The 15,234-nt window shown below is 40.2% G+C and overlaps 1 protein-coding gene across 1 annotated transcript in view; it reads left to right on the forward strand.

The window, feature by feature from the left end:
• The window catches only part of CTNNA2 (catenin alpha 2), a 2,092,931-nt gene that overhangs the window by 1,830,786 nt on the left and 246,911 nt on the right, over positions 1–15,234 (forward strand). Inside the window, exon 10 of the mRNA XM_056553837.1 lies at positions 14,250–14,342. Coding sequence (XP_056409812.1) covers positions 14,250–14,342 — 93 coding nt within the window. The remainder of the gene's footprint in view (positions 1–14,249; positions 14,343–15,234) is intronic.

The raw sequence follows: 15,234 nt of genomic DNA on the forward strand, positions 1-15,234 counted from the left end.
TAGGCTTTTCTATCACTCGTCATTAGAATTAGTCTACCCTCATGACTTCTATAGACAGAGCTTCTACTGGAATTCCCAGGCATCAATGGCTTACATTGACAGGTACTTTAATGGAAACAATAGACTTTCATTGCTTTAATTAACAGGATGTTCATTAGAATGGGAAGATGTCTTTAGCTTACATTTACAGGCTGTCCACTGGAATCAGATACTCATATGACTTCTTTTGATAGGACATCTGTCAAAATAAGTAGGCCTTTAATGACTTCATTTAGTACCCCTAAGTCTGCCAGTTCTTAAACTTTTGTTGGTTGGGCTATTGGCGTGTCTAGTTAAAGGGGAACTTCGGTGAAAAACACATGTTTTCAAATCAACTACTTCTGTTTAGAAATCTTAGTCCTTATAGTACTTATCGGCCTCTGTATGCTCCAGAGGAAGTTTTGTAGTTCTTTCCAGTCTGACCACAGTGCTCTTTGACCGTGTCAGGAACTGTGCAGAGCAGGAGAGGGTCACTGTGGGAATACTGGACAGTTGCTGACACGGTCAGAGGTGGCAGCAGAGAGCACTGTGGTCAGACTGGAAAGAACTACACAACTTCCTCTGGAGCATAAAGCAGCTGATGAGTACTGGAAGGATTACAATTTCTAAATAGAAGTCATTTACAAAACTGTTTAAAGGTGTTATCCACCATAAGGTGATTTTAGTACATATCTGCCAGGCTATCTGGGAATTTCCTGTTGGAGATTGGTCTCTAAAACTACACATCCCATAGTTCCATGCTTGTAAGGCTAGGTTCAGACTACGGAATTTCCGCCTGCAGTTCCGCTTTGAAATTGCATGCGGAAATTCCGCTTGCTAAAATGTACGGTATAGTGAATGGGTTTCCGTTCACAAATTCACACTTCAGAATTTGTGAACGGAAAATCCGCTTGGAAATTTTCGCCTGAAGAATGGCGTTGCTCTTTCTTCAGGAGGAAATCTGCGCGGAACACACTGCAGTCTATTGGAGACTGCAGTGTCCGCGTAGTCCTAGCGCTGACTGATTCAGGCAGCGCTGGCCGCACTTGGAATCTCCGGGTGGAAATTTTCTGCCCGGAGATTTCCGTAGTCTGAACCTAGCCTAAGTGTGAAGTTACATTCCTCTCTCCCTCACATCAGCCACCCCACCCATTGCAGCACAAATAAGCTCCAAAGATCAGTGTTTTCTAATCAGGGTGCCTACAGCTGTTGCTAAATTATCTCTCTGTCGCTCCACCCATTGAAGCAGGACAGGCTCCCTTTGCAAACTGACTAGTGTTGCCAGGTCTCAACACACTGCAACTTGGGAAATCCTGAGACATGAGTAATTTTGTATGCTGTTAAAAATAAATATTGGGGCAAAAATCACATAAGAATTGCAAGACCACCGTCACACACAGGTACATACACTATATCATGAACTACACTAACTTTACAGCCCCTGTAGCATAGTCAAATAAAAAAAAAATCCTGGAGTACCCCTTTAAGTTTCTGGCACCAGTTGATTTAGAAACATTTGTTTTCCCTCCAGAGTACTCCTTTAAGGAAAGGGATCGTAGTAAGATTGTTTAGATTTAAGGGGTGGAAAAGCCAAAACTTTTTTTTTTTTTTTTTGTTAAATCAACTGGTACCAGAAAGCTAAACAGATTTGTAATCTTTCCAGTACTTATCAGCTGCTGTATACTGCAGAGGAACTTATTTTCTTTCTTTTTGAATTTCTTTCCAGTCTGACCATAGTGCTCTCTTCTGACACCTCTGTCCTTGTCAGGAACTTTCCAGAGCAGGAGAGGTTTACTATGGGGATTTGTGTCTGCTCTGGACAGTTCCTAACATGGACAGGTGTGTAAGCAGAGAGCACTGTGGTCAGACAGAAAATACATTTTAAAAGAAAATAATTTCCTCTGGAACATACAGCAGCTGATAAGTACTGGAAGGATTACAATTGTTTAAATAGAAGTGATTTACAAATCTGTATACAAGTAGTTTACAAAACTTTCTGGCACCAGTTGATTTAAAAAACTAAAATGTATTACCCCTTTAATATAGTTAAAGGGGTTATCCAGGAAAAAACTTTTTTTAAATATCAACTGGCTCCAGAAAGTTAAACAGATTTGTAAATTACTTCTATTAAAAAAATCTTAATCCTTTCAGTACTTATGAGCTTCTGAAGTTGAGTTGTTATTTTCTGTCTAAGTGCTCTCTTATGACACGTGTCTCGGGAACCACCCAGTTTAGAAGCAAATCCCCATAGCAAACCTCTTCTAAACTGGGCGGTTCCCGAGACACATGTCATCAGAGAGCACTTAGACAGAAAAGAACAACTCAACTTCAGAAGCTCATAAGTACTGAAAGGATTAAGATTTTTTAATAGAAGTAATATACAAACCTGTGAATTGGGGTAGAAAACAGACATGGTGCACATCTACAATCTTGTAAAATGATCTGATTGCTTCTCAGCATAATATCAAAAACTAACAGGTTGTTAGAAGACATTTTTTATCAAAAAGTACAAGCCCACTCGCCACGTCAAGGCCACCTATTTAGAGTGGGTCCCTAACGTCCCTAGCATAAAATGGCGTAGCACTGGGCGGCGACTACCACCGCCGCAACACCAGTGCCCACGGGGGTGAACGACCCACTGGCAGAGTGGCCCCAATGCCACTCAAACCAGTCTATGGGCCGCACCCCCCCGCACACACGGCGCCATGGCAGCAACGGACGCCGCACAGCACCACACCAGTGTGAACAAGGTGTAATAGCTCACTTACCATGCTCTCCCAGTCAGACTGGGAGGCTGCTAGGAAATAAATGGCCCTTGTGTAGCTAACTACTACTTATATAGGGTGGCCTTGACGTGGCGAGTGGGCTTGTACTTTTTGATCAAAATTGTATACTAACAACATGTTAGTTTTTGATATTATGCTGAGAAGCAATCAGATCAATATACAAGATTGTAGATGTGCACCATGTCTGTTTTCTACCCTAATTCATAATATACAAATCTGTTTGACTTTCTGGAGCCAGTTGATACATAAAAAAAGTTTTTTGCCTGGATAACCCCTTTAAGCCTGTATCATTCTTCAAGTCTAGACTGAGATAAAGGGATGTCTAGAATAAAGAAGTAATTGCTAGCTTCATTCTACAGTGTTGCCGACACTGGTTTAGCACTTTTTAGCATTAACTATGCACAATAAATATTCCATTAGAAATCATGATGGTATGGAAGGCTGTATGTAGAATGATAGATTGTAAATGGGACACAGCAATATACAGCATATACTGTACCTGTGACACATAGTATATACAGCATATACTGTACCTGTGACACATAGTATATACAGCATATACTGTACCTCTGTGTTGCTATAAGAGTCTATGCTGTCGTTGCTGGCTCTACCATCTGCGCACATCTCTATCTTTACATTGCTGCAGAGCTAAAACCTATGATTTACTGGGCTTTCTGGGCTCTGTATGTTTCGAGCACTCGCAGCACTTTGTAAAAATAAATTATTAATGGCGTAAGATCTCATTGGTAAAGAAGTGCATCAGTAATTCATAATACTGTAACAATAATAATACCTCTCTGCTATTCGGCAAATGTTCTCTTTCAAAGCGATATTTTAGCATCTACACTGCTGTTTTTTTCTATTATTAAGTGAAATATATCCATTTACAAGGAGAAACAATTTACTCTTATTTTTTTTTTTAATCTTACAGAGAATGGAGAATAAAATATCCACTGTTATATTATGGGTTCAGATAACATTCTGTCCCTGTACGATGCTATTTATGAGCAGTTACACAGTGGTATTTCTCTTTTACAGAACTATTTTTATTTATCTGTTTGTTTATTTATTTATTTACAAACTTTTTATATCAAAAGATCTGTTTACCATCCGTCTTTCTGTAGCTATAGATAAAGTCCCATTCCCATCACATTTTAGGGGTATATTTGAGCTAAAGGGGAGGACGCCGGCATAAAGGTATTCTGACATATACCATGGTGTACCTGTGGGGGCACAATAACTTTAGTAGACTTAAATGTGCACTGTCAGATACAAAAACTTTTGATATGTTGTAAAGCATGTAAACCAATAGGTTTTGCAATTGCTTTCATTAGAAAATGTTCAGTATTTCATACTGAGAAAGCCGGTCAAACAACTGCCCCCCCCCCCCCCCCTGCCTGCTTGGACACATACTAGTCCTGCTGTGTCCATGCATCATCACCTATGTCATGGACAAACTTCTTTGATTGACAGCTGTGAGAGCAGGGCTCATAGCTGGAGGAAAAATCCTCCCACTGTCAGCTTGTGTCCCGCTACTGTCAGTGAGGACAAGCTGGGAGTTGTAGTTTTGCTAATGCTAGGGGAGATGTGAGCAGACAGCATACTGAGGGAGGGGGCGGAGACCTGCACAGTGAGGCCACACCCCCTCCCTTTGAGAGGAATTTTTACTAAAATACAAAAAATAAAGGTGCTAGACACATAAAAATTAGATATACATAGTCAGGATTAGGTACTGAGTGATATATTTAAAAAAAAAAATTATTGGATATGACAGGTACGCATTAAAAAGTACTCCGCCCCTAAACATCTAAGATGTTTGATGTTTGGATAAGATGTCTGATTGCAAGGGTCCAGCAATTGCAATCTTCGGTGCGGCACCCCAGTCATCCGGTGCATGAAGCAAACTCTGTGCCAGATGACTGGCGACCACAGCCACCATGCCCCCTCCATTCATGTCTATGGGAGGAGGTGTGATAGCTATGTGCTAATCTCTTTCTATTTTATGATTATAATTGTCATTTTATTTATTTATGTGCATTATCTGCCATCTTGAACATTCTCTGGGACCTTTACAGAGGTCATTCTATTTGAAGGCGATAGGCTGACTGAGATATTGTGAATGGTGTCTTGTCTCTCTTTTCATGTCACCTTTTACTGTACTCTTGAGAAGCAAGGTATTACTGGGATGTGATCTATACAGAGCAGGAAGTCTCAGCTTAGTTTTAGCCCTAGTGGCCAGTATGGAAACTGCAAGATTTCATGATTATCATTCTTAAATATATATAGCAACATGGAAATATCTAAAATAAAGTCATCAAAAATTCAAAAATAAAATAAAAAATATTGTTACCAAAAAACCCAGAGTTAAACAATAGATCATTTCATTTCACATTCACTTTACATTTTATTTTATTTATTCATTTATTTTTTATTGCTTTTTGGAGCATCAAAGACCCAGATACATCTCCAAAATGAAATTTTAAAGTACAGATCAATCTCTCTTCTAAACTGTGCACTTTAGAAAGGGAAAACGTTATAACAACATGCTAGAAGATATAAATGCGTCCAATAACAGTGCTGGCTATCTGCAGAGTTTGGAGTCTCTTTTTTTTTTTTTTTTTTTTTTTGACATCAGGACTTTGTCTGACCAGTAATGTTCTAGTCTCCTCAAAACTCCCTTATATTATTATATCCTCATTTTGCCAGTCATCTTCTTTAGTCTTACATTTCTGAGCATTGGTCATTCTCAGAACAAGAAAATTGCCTTCATAGAGATCTGGAGGAACATTAGAGTGTTAATAAAGGGGTACTCCTGTGGAAAACTTTTTTTTTAAATAAAAAAAAAAAGTTTTCCACGGGAGTACCCCTTTAAATTACTGCAATGGTTGGTAGGATTGGTGGCACGATACTGTGACAGATTGTAAGACCTTTGGGGTAGAACGTTTCTGTTCGAGTGGTTGACAGTCCTGCTGTCTGTCCTCGCCTTAGGAAGGTATTTGCTGCTTCTGTAGTAACCCTCGCAGTGTTTCACAGCTTGTGCTCACAAATATTTAATTCTGTTTTTTTGCAAACATGGGTGGAGTAGTTTGTTATTTGACTTAGATGTCACATCAGATTAGCCAGAGACAAGTAACAAACTGCATCTCCGGTGTGAAAAAAGCATTTCCATCCAGACAGTGTTTATACATGGGAAATAGGAGCGACAGAATAGAAATGCGGCAATAAAACAAAATACCTCAAATGCTATTACAAGGGTCCTGCGTCTGCTTCTAATCTGCGACTATAACATATTATGGCATGAAAACAAACTGTGCCCTTCGTTAAACAGATCTGTAAAATTTAAAATCTTAACCTTTCCAGTACTTATCAGCTGCTGTATGTTCCACAGGAAGTTCTTTTCTTTTTTTATTTCCTTTCTTTCTGACACAGTGCTCTCTACTGACACCTCTGTTCATTTTAGGAACTGTCCAGAGTAGGAGCAAATCCCCATAGAAAACCTATCCTGCTCCGGACAGATCCTGACATGGACAGAGGTGTCATCAGAGAGCAATGTGGTCAGACAGAAAAGAAATTCAAAAAGAAAAGAACTTCCTGTGGAGCATACAGCAGCTGATAAGTACTGGAAGGGTTAATATCTTTAAATAGAAGTAATTTACCAATCTGTTTAACTTTCTGACATCAGTTGATAAAAAAAAAATATATATATATATATATATATATATATATATATATATATATATATATATATATATATACATATGTATATATGTATATACATACATATATATGTTTTCCAGCAATTACAATCTTGTCAATTCTCTATTCAAGCCACCTATGGCTTGTTTGGGACTGCCAGAGGTGATCGGAAAAGCCAAAAGCAGCTAAAATGGGGAAGTTACGCAGTTTGCAGGACTCTTAGTGATTTTAATGGGAGTTGCGCAAACGGCGTAACCCCACAAGATAAGTTTTTTTATGTTTTTCATGGAATTATGTAACCAGAGGACTGGAGCATGCAGGGCTACGTGGTCCGCACAACTCTCAATTTGGAAGCTACACAAATTCCTAAACTTTCCCACGTCAGCCACTCCTGGCTTTTCCAACTACCTGTAGTGGCCGCAAACAAACTGGAAGTTGCCAGGAAAGTACACTGATGAGATGGGAATACCCCTTTAATTTACCTCAAAACTCAACATATCCTGAGATGTAGAGTGTGAGATTACCAGCTTTCCACAACAATGGGATTTTAGGGCACTCTATAAAGAGATGTATATACTATGGTTGTCTATATTGTTTAGATTGGAATCTTTACGTAAAATAGAAGGTTATAATAGACACAGTGCAAATGAAGTGATACTCCTAGAGGCATTCATGAGCAAAAATACCTTTGAAACCCAAACAACTTCTCTGAGACCCAAATCAACTTTTTCCATTTCCCTTGCTCATGGTTGAAGGCTCTTCTTCTCCACGAGTGCTTCACCATTTGTAATGAGGGAGGATGTACCTAGCCTGGGTCATGCTGACTATAGCTTGGTAGATGGGAAAATGGTGGTAAAAAAGTCCCTAGCCTTACTGTTGATGTACTATATGGTGAGGTTGCAAGAACGAGCACAAAGTGGCAACTACATTTTGACTTTACCCTTCTGCTTTATGTATGCCCTTTGAAGTACCTTCAACAGTTATCTATAGTGTAGGTCAAGTAATTGATGATGTGTCTGCTATGGAAACAGTAAGCTCCTGTACAGGGTCCTGGCTCTCCTCCTGAATGGGGCATTTTGACCACCATACGAAGCGGTGGCCTTCACGCTCCCTCCTAAAGAGATGTATTGAGGGGGCCTGTCAGCCGCCACTTCATACAGTGGTCGAAACGCCCCATCCAGGAAGAGAGCCGGGGTTCCGTACAGGAGATCACAGGGGATCCCAGTGGTCAGACTCCCCGGGATCTGACACTTATCCCCTATCCTTAGAAAAGGGAATACGTTTTGCTTTCCCCTTTAAAATGTAACCCTCAAAGTAAAACATATCCACTGGGTTATGTTAAACCCCAAATTTTGTACACTGTGTTATACAAAACCGCCAGCCATAAAGTATATAGGCCCTGAATATTGCATTGTTAGTGCATTTATAAATGTATGCATGTTTGTCCGGATATATCCACACAATGTAAATGATAAGACTGAATAATGATCTCCTTCGAGACCTTGTACTAATCCTCCCGTGCCAGGTCTTTTAATTATTACAGACTAGTATTGCTTGCATTGCTGACTCTCCTTCGGCTCAGAGCTTGGCTGTCCAATGTGATTAATGCCCAGAGAGAATAAAGGAAAATCCCGCAGCCGTATTATGAAGAAGTAAAACACTGTTCATGGAGAATTGCACATTTCACATCAGCTTTGATAGGTATCTGAAAAGGGCAATAAAACTATTACAAAACTATTAAAGTGTTTCCGAATTCATCTGCAGCCTCTCACGGAAACAAGACGAATGGTCCATTTTAAGCCCGGAGAAGTATCTCTCTCCTTCAGGTCACCATCCCTGAGCAAATAAAATTCAAAATAAGGGTAGCATTCATGCAATCTATGGCCTATAATATCGCGTTGTTGGAATTTTCTCTATCATTTTGTATCCTATAACTTGTCAGCACTTGGCATCTTTTATTGCCGCTCGTTGGCTTTGTTTGCCGGGGCCTCCTTTGACGTACAAGCAAATCATTTGGAAAATGTCAGCTTCTAATAAAAAAAAAAGAAAAGTAATTTGACATGAAGCTCCGAGGCTCTTAATAAAACAGACAGAGTCATTTATTTTCCCCCCAAAAGGAAGAAATGATTATACAAAGATGGAATTTTGAGTGGATCGTGCCCAAAAGTCTCGGATGCCCAGGGTAGCATGCACTCCGGTAAGAGATGACATTGTGATACATGCAAACCACGTCCGTAATTGCTCTGAAGTGGGATGGACTCTGAAGAACAGATGGATCAGAGCGTATACAGTGATGTACACAAGACAAGGGAACAGATTAATACCGTAAGGGGAGACCAGAGGAAAATTTGCAAAAGACGAGGGTATTTGAACTCGTTCATGAATCATCTCCAACTGGTATCTTGGCTGGAAGGCATAATGAATACTCATACATGCTATTTAAAAATGGATCAGTCACTCTCTGTACAGATGTGAATGGAGAGACGTGTTCATGGTGGCGTTTAAAAGAAAGTTTGCCAGTGAAGGAAGTTTACCGAACGCTGGGATACTAAAAAGTGTCCTTCCTTAAAGTGTACCTATCACAGAAATAAATAATGCTTACATATTTTATGCAAATGCTTTACATGTCTTTATTATGTGTCTAGCTGTTTTGGCTCACAAATCCCTCTGTTCCGCTGCTCACTCATTCTAATATCCATTTCTCAGGAAGGGGCATGTTCGAGGCATGCACTAAGCTCGCTCTCACTCTCCATGCATTTACTTTCTCCCTGAGTCTGCTGTGCTGGGTCTCTTCATCCAATCACTGCAGGTTGCTCTCTAACCCCCTCCTCTCTGTTTTCATGATGCAGTCTGATAGGACAGGAGTGAGCACAGAGGAGTGCTAGTCCCACCCTTACTTCCTGGACTTTGTCCAAGTCTGGGACAAAGATTATGCTGCAGCCGGACAGGATTATGTTCTGGATGGCATGGCGACCCTTAAGTGGTCTTTGTTTTTTATAAACAGTGATTTCTATAAAAAGGAGATAACATGTTTTATGAAGTATATTAGAAAGGTTAATGGTTTTTTCAAGATGTACAACATATAAAAAGTTTTTTTATTCTGACAGTACCCATTTAACTGTCCTTATGGTTCAACATAGCATAAAATGTGTGTCATAAGATGACTAGCTTATCAAAAAGACAAGTTGTATCAATACTCAGTCCAGATATATTTTTGCTATCTGTGTCTATGTGTGGACACCCAGTGCTTGTAATGTGAATTGCAGTTTGTTCTATTATAAGAAATTGGAATCTGTAACTAAATTTAGGGAAAGGAAAGGGTGGATACAATAAATAGCATAGGTTATGTCTGAAACAAATAAAAGGCAATGCTAATCTGACAATTCTGAAAAAGCAGAATGGATTAAAGTGGTAGTCTGGTGAAAACAACTTGCCCCCTATCCAAAGGATAGGGGATAAGTGTCTGGTCATGGGGAAGGGGGATGTCCAATCACTGGAAACCCCCTATGATCTTCTGAACAGGATTGGGCTCTCTGAGAGGAGTGAGTGCTGCAGACGCTATATGTTTCTTTCATTTTTTATGAGAGCGCCAAAGAGACTTAAGTGCTGTACTCAGCCATCTCCGATGCTCCCATAGAAATTAATGGAGTGTGTGCCACCTGCAGCAAGTGCTCCTCTCAGAGAGCCCAGTCCTGTTCAGGAGATCGTTCAGGATAGAAGTACATGGAGGGACATGTCAGCCACCACTTTGTGTGGTGGTTGTCAGTAATTTGTGCATGAAGCAAAGGTTGCTTCTTGCATGGGAAGAAACAGGGTGCCAGGCAGAAGAATTTTTTTTTTGGGGGGGGGTTCCCAGCTGTCAGACCCCCACGATCAGATACTTATGCCCTATTTTGTGGATATCCCCTACCCTGTGTGCGGGGTGGGGGGGGGGGGGGGTTGTTTTCTTAACCATTCTTGCTGCTCTTAGGCCCCCAACTTCCCGGACAAGCGCAAGTGATGGCCCAATCGCCGGCCGAGGCAATGTACTGCCACCGTCTCTGGTTAGGGGATAAGTGTCTGATAAGTTCAGTTCCCCGGTCTACCCCTTTTACCCTTCCTTCACAAGCACAATTGCACTTTTGAATATAACATGTCGCCTCTGTTTTGTTTTCAGCCCATTTTGAGGACTCAATATAATATTTTTGTGGATGAATTTGTAGAAATGTGCCAAAGTTTCTTCCTGCTGTTTTCTTGTGTTTTTCTGCTCTTAGTCGCTAAGGGCGGCATTCTTTTTTATGTTGGTATTTTTGCTTTTTCCGAATGATTTATCATAATAGCGTCGGTCGTCTATCTTGGTAAAATGCAGCTGTGCTGTCAGCATAAAACATACATTGTACTAGTTTATACTAAAGCAATAAAAGCATTAGAGCTCCTGTCTGTTGTTCTGAATGCAGAAGGCCTAAATAGTTAGGAAAATGTTGTTGTTTTTTTTTACTTTATTTTTCTGTACTGAGAAAAAAAAAAGACTACCCTAATGGTTATTCAGTATCAGCAGGTACCATAACTGGCAGATAGAAAAGAAATCTCAATATTTCAACTTATTTTAACATGTTCGGCATCTTCTCTATTGTGGTTTTACTTCTCGTACAGATTTTAGTTATTGTTTTTGTTTTCTACTCTAAGGATGCATTTAGCATTCTGATGGCTTTCTGTTCCCACAATGCATTGAGGTGACAAAACATGAATCTCGTCCGATATCATGTGAAATTTATACTGTAGTACAAGTTTCTTAATATGGGGGAGAGAGATATTTTGGGTCCCATTAGGCCCTAGTAGAGGCCATCAATTTTAATCCCACCTGACAACCCCTATAATATTTTGCTCTCTTTAACTTCTAGGGCAGTGTTCCTCAACCAGTGTGCCTACAGCTGTGGCAAAACTACATCTCCCAGCAAGCCTGGACATCCTTTGGCTGCCCGGGCTTGTTGGGAGTTGTAGTTTTGAAACAGCTTGAGGCCCACTGGTTGGAAAACACCCCCCTAGTGGAAATAGGGTGTAAATGTTCTCCCTCCCCTCCTGGTAATTAGTGTACCAGGGCCTCCATTCACGCCCTGCTGCATGTATAATCTATGAAGAAAGTGTAAGAGCTGTCTTCGCTTCAAAGATGATTGGTCCCATAGATGGTGAACATGAACAATCACGCTCTTACCTGCCGTTTCCACCTTTAGATGCCACAATCAATACTGATCACGGCATCTAAAGCAGTTCCTGTGCTTAGTTACACTCATCGGACCACTCGTGGAGCGATTGCAGGGGGTCCGATAAGTGAAAATGGCCGACAGAGGTCCCCTTACCGGCTCTGTGGTACTTTGCTCTCATCCTCTTGTATGGTCTGCTTCCTAGCAGGCCATACAAGTGGATCGCCGATATTACTGATCACTGTAAAACCATTGCATATCACCAAACTGTAAAATAAGTAAAAATAGGGTTTATAAAAAATTTAAAATAAGTATTAAAATTTAGTTTTTAAAATATAAATAAGGCTCACTCCCCTTTTACAATTAAAAGAGTAAGCAAAATAATAAAGTAATAATAATAAATAATAATAATAATTAGGGATGAACAAATCGAATCTGACGAATCTAAATTCGTTACGATTTTCAGTAAAAATTTGATTGCGCAAATCGCTTCATTAAACTCCATTTAGTGTGGTCCAGGCATCTAAAATGGCAGATCCACATGTGAGAACAAGGAATCCTGGGAAGGGGGGAAGAAGAGTCAGCGGGATGACCCTACATTACATGCAGCATGCAGGCTATTAGCAGCCAGCCACCCCTGTGATGTCACAGCCCTATATAATTGGCTGCAATCTTGCGGCCAGTCACATCAGCGTTCTATTACAGAGAGAGAGAGGACCAGAGAGTAGTGTGTGTTGCACAGAAAAGCTTTTTTACAGCAGGGATTCACCTCAAGCCCAAATCCAGCCTAGAAGTACTAATAGGGAAGGGAGTGAGATTGAGAAAGAGAGGGAGAGAAAGAGAAAGTGCAATTCTGGGTGTAGTACACAGCAACTGTGTGCTGCAGCACTGGTGTGTACAGCAACTGAAAAGCTAATAGAAGTCAGCCAGTTAGGGTGAGCAGAGCACTAAAAGTGTATTCTCCTCTATTTAGTGTAACCTGTGCGTACATCTAGGTGGTGTACTATTTTGTTCCTGTTAAAGTCTTAAGGGCCTAGATACTGTGAAAGGCCAGCAAAAAGTACACACCTGCTGGTGTTGTAGACAAATACTGTTTTAAGCGTACTGGAGCGCATTGTCCTCCCCTCATAAGTGCATACCACATATGTATGTACCATTTTGTTCCTTTTAAAGTCTCCAGCCACCTTCCGGCTGTCTCATTCTGCAACTATATGGTCTCCTCATGCTTCCGCCACCTCCAGGCTGTGTCATTAAGCCACTATTTGGTTTCCTTATGCTGCCGCCAACTCCAGGCTGTGTTATTCAGCCACAATATGCTCTGCTCTTGCTGCTGCCAACTCCAGGCTGTGTCATTCAACCTCTATATGGTCTCCTCATGCTTGCACCACCTCCATGATGTGTCACTGTACTGTCATGTGGTCTCCTCATGCTGCTGGCACATTAAATAAAACTTTTTAGGTTCATCTATTTGAAATATTCAATTTAAATGTTAAAAAATATCTTTAAACTTTTCAATTGTGAGGCCCTATGGTCTCGTCAGGCTGTTGCCACCTCCAGGCTGGGTCATTCAGCCACTATATTGTCTCCTCATGCTGCTGCAAACGCAAGGCTGTTTCATTCAGCCACTATATGGTCTCCTCCTACTGATGCCACCTCCAGGCTCTGTCATTGTGCAGCTCTGCGACAGTGATTCTAATAGCAACACTTCTAATCTGCATGTTATACTGAATAACAGTATTATTTCACTAACCCAGCATACACCCTAGGCATGTAACAGCAAGGCAAAGTGTTCTAAACCCTTATTGTGGCTCTCTGTTTGCCAGAAATAGCCATTTTTAATAAAGATTTGCCGCAAATAAATTCAGACCGAACCAAATCTTTTTCGGAAAATTCTGCAAATTGGTCGAATCAAATTTTTTTTTAAATTTGCTCATCTCTAATAGTAATAATAATGCTAATAATAATAAAATGTTTATAATAATACATAATTGGTGCAGAATGTTCACAATATTCAAATATCATTTTAATATACCTGTACAGTGAATGTCGAAAAAAAACTATTAAATAAAAAAAAATCTGAGCCCTTATACATTCATTTTACAATAATAGAAAAACATATAACCATGGGTATAATTTTGTTCGTACTGACCAGAATAAAGCGAACCTCTCAGTTTTACCGTAAAATAACTACATCCCCCAAAATTGCTGAATTTCTATGTTTGTAAGCACCAAAATGATAAAGGTAAAAAGGTGGATGTGTTGCTCACTATGGTGCAGCCAAAAAATCGGAATCAAATCCATGCTTAGTAAGAGATGAGACGTGATGCATCACCATATGGTTTATTCCCTACAGAGAATTCCAGATAGAAAAGCACAGTGCAGAAAATTGTCCCTTAGGCCCCGAATACAGCTACAATATGTGGGTGTTCCCTATTGGCATCCTGTCAAGCCCCATACATATGTGCCTAGAGGATAATTTGTGACTGACGTCTTTATTACCACCATAGCTTTACGGTACTATTGTAACCTCTTACTCTATTAATGCCTTTGGCTTTTTGTTCTTTTTCAGGTTGCAAACCTTGCCTGTTCCATTTCAAATAATGAAGATGGGGTGAAGTTGGTGCGTATGGCAGCCACTCAGATTGACAGCTTGTGCCCACAGGTAAGTCTCTGATTGAAAGAATAACTTAAAGGGCTACTTAGGTGGAAAACTTAAAAGGGGTACTCCACTCCCCAGCGTTCGGAACATTTAGTTCCGAATGCTGGGAGCGGGCTTCGGGAACTAAATGTTCCGAACACCGGGGAGTGGCGTACCCCTTTAATGTAATAGGAAATTTTCCCTCACACTCATTGTCCCTGTGTAAACCAAGCCTGGTTTTGGTAGTGATTTAGCAAAATCTGTATTTCAACTAGATATATAAAATAAAAAATCAGTTTTTCTATTAGGTATATAAAATGAGAATCTGTATCACTGGTTACATAAACCCTTCATCCACAATGGGAAATAACAGCTAACAAAAAAAAGGGGGGAAACATAAGTGTACAACACATACAGAAAAATCAGTGTCATATTGATGAGGACTTTGCTGGTGAGAGTACCTTGACTTCCATAAAAGCAGATGTATGGTCATTCCAAACATCCCCGCTTGCTCCCTTTAAGATGATAAGTGTTGAAGGAGTACAATACTTGAGGAAAGGAAAATAAAAATCTGTTTTTCATTTATCTTACATGATGGCCTTAAATGGGACTCGGAATAGAGAGTGCAATGATAAAACTGTTAGATGGTCCCTCATTGCTCGGCGTCATTTGTCAGTGTGCAGCATTTTAATTTTGCTCAGCTAAAACTGCTAAACAGCAGCTCTGGGACCATAGTTTAAGATGTTTGCTGTTGTTAAAAGATCATAAAGTACAAGAGGGATTTGGCCCATCCTATATAGTCATACTTCTCTGTCTTTGAGGAGAACAGAAAGGGGAATCTGTCACATGTACAGTGGGAGCAGCTGTTCTGTGGCCTGAACCATCAGCGTACAGATTGACTTTAACAGTCATGGAG

Source organism: Hyla sarda, chromosome 1 (assembly GCF_029499605.1).
Source record: "Hyla sarda isolate aHylSar1 chromosome 1, aHylSar1.hap1, whole genome shotgun sequence".
NCBI lineage: Eukaryota > Metazoa > Chordata > Amphibia > Anura > Hylidae > Hyla > Hyla sarda.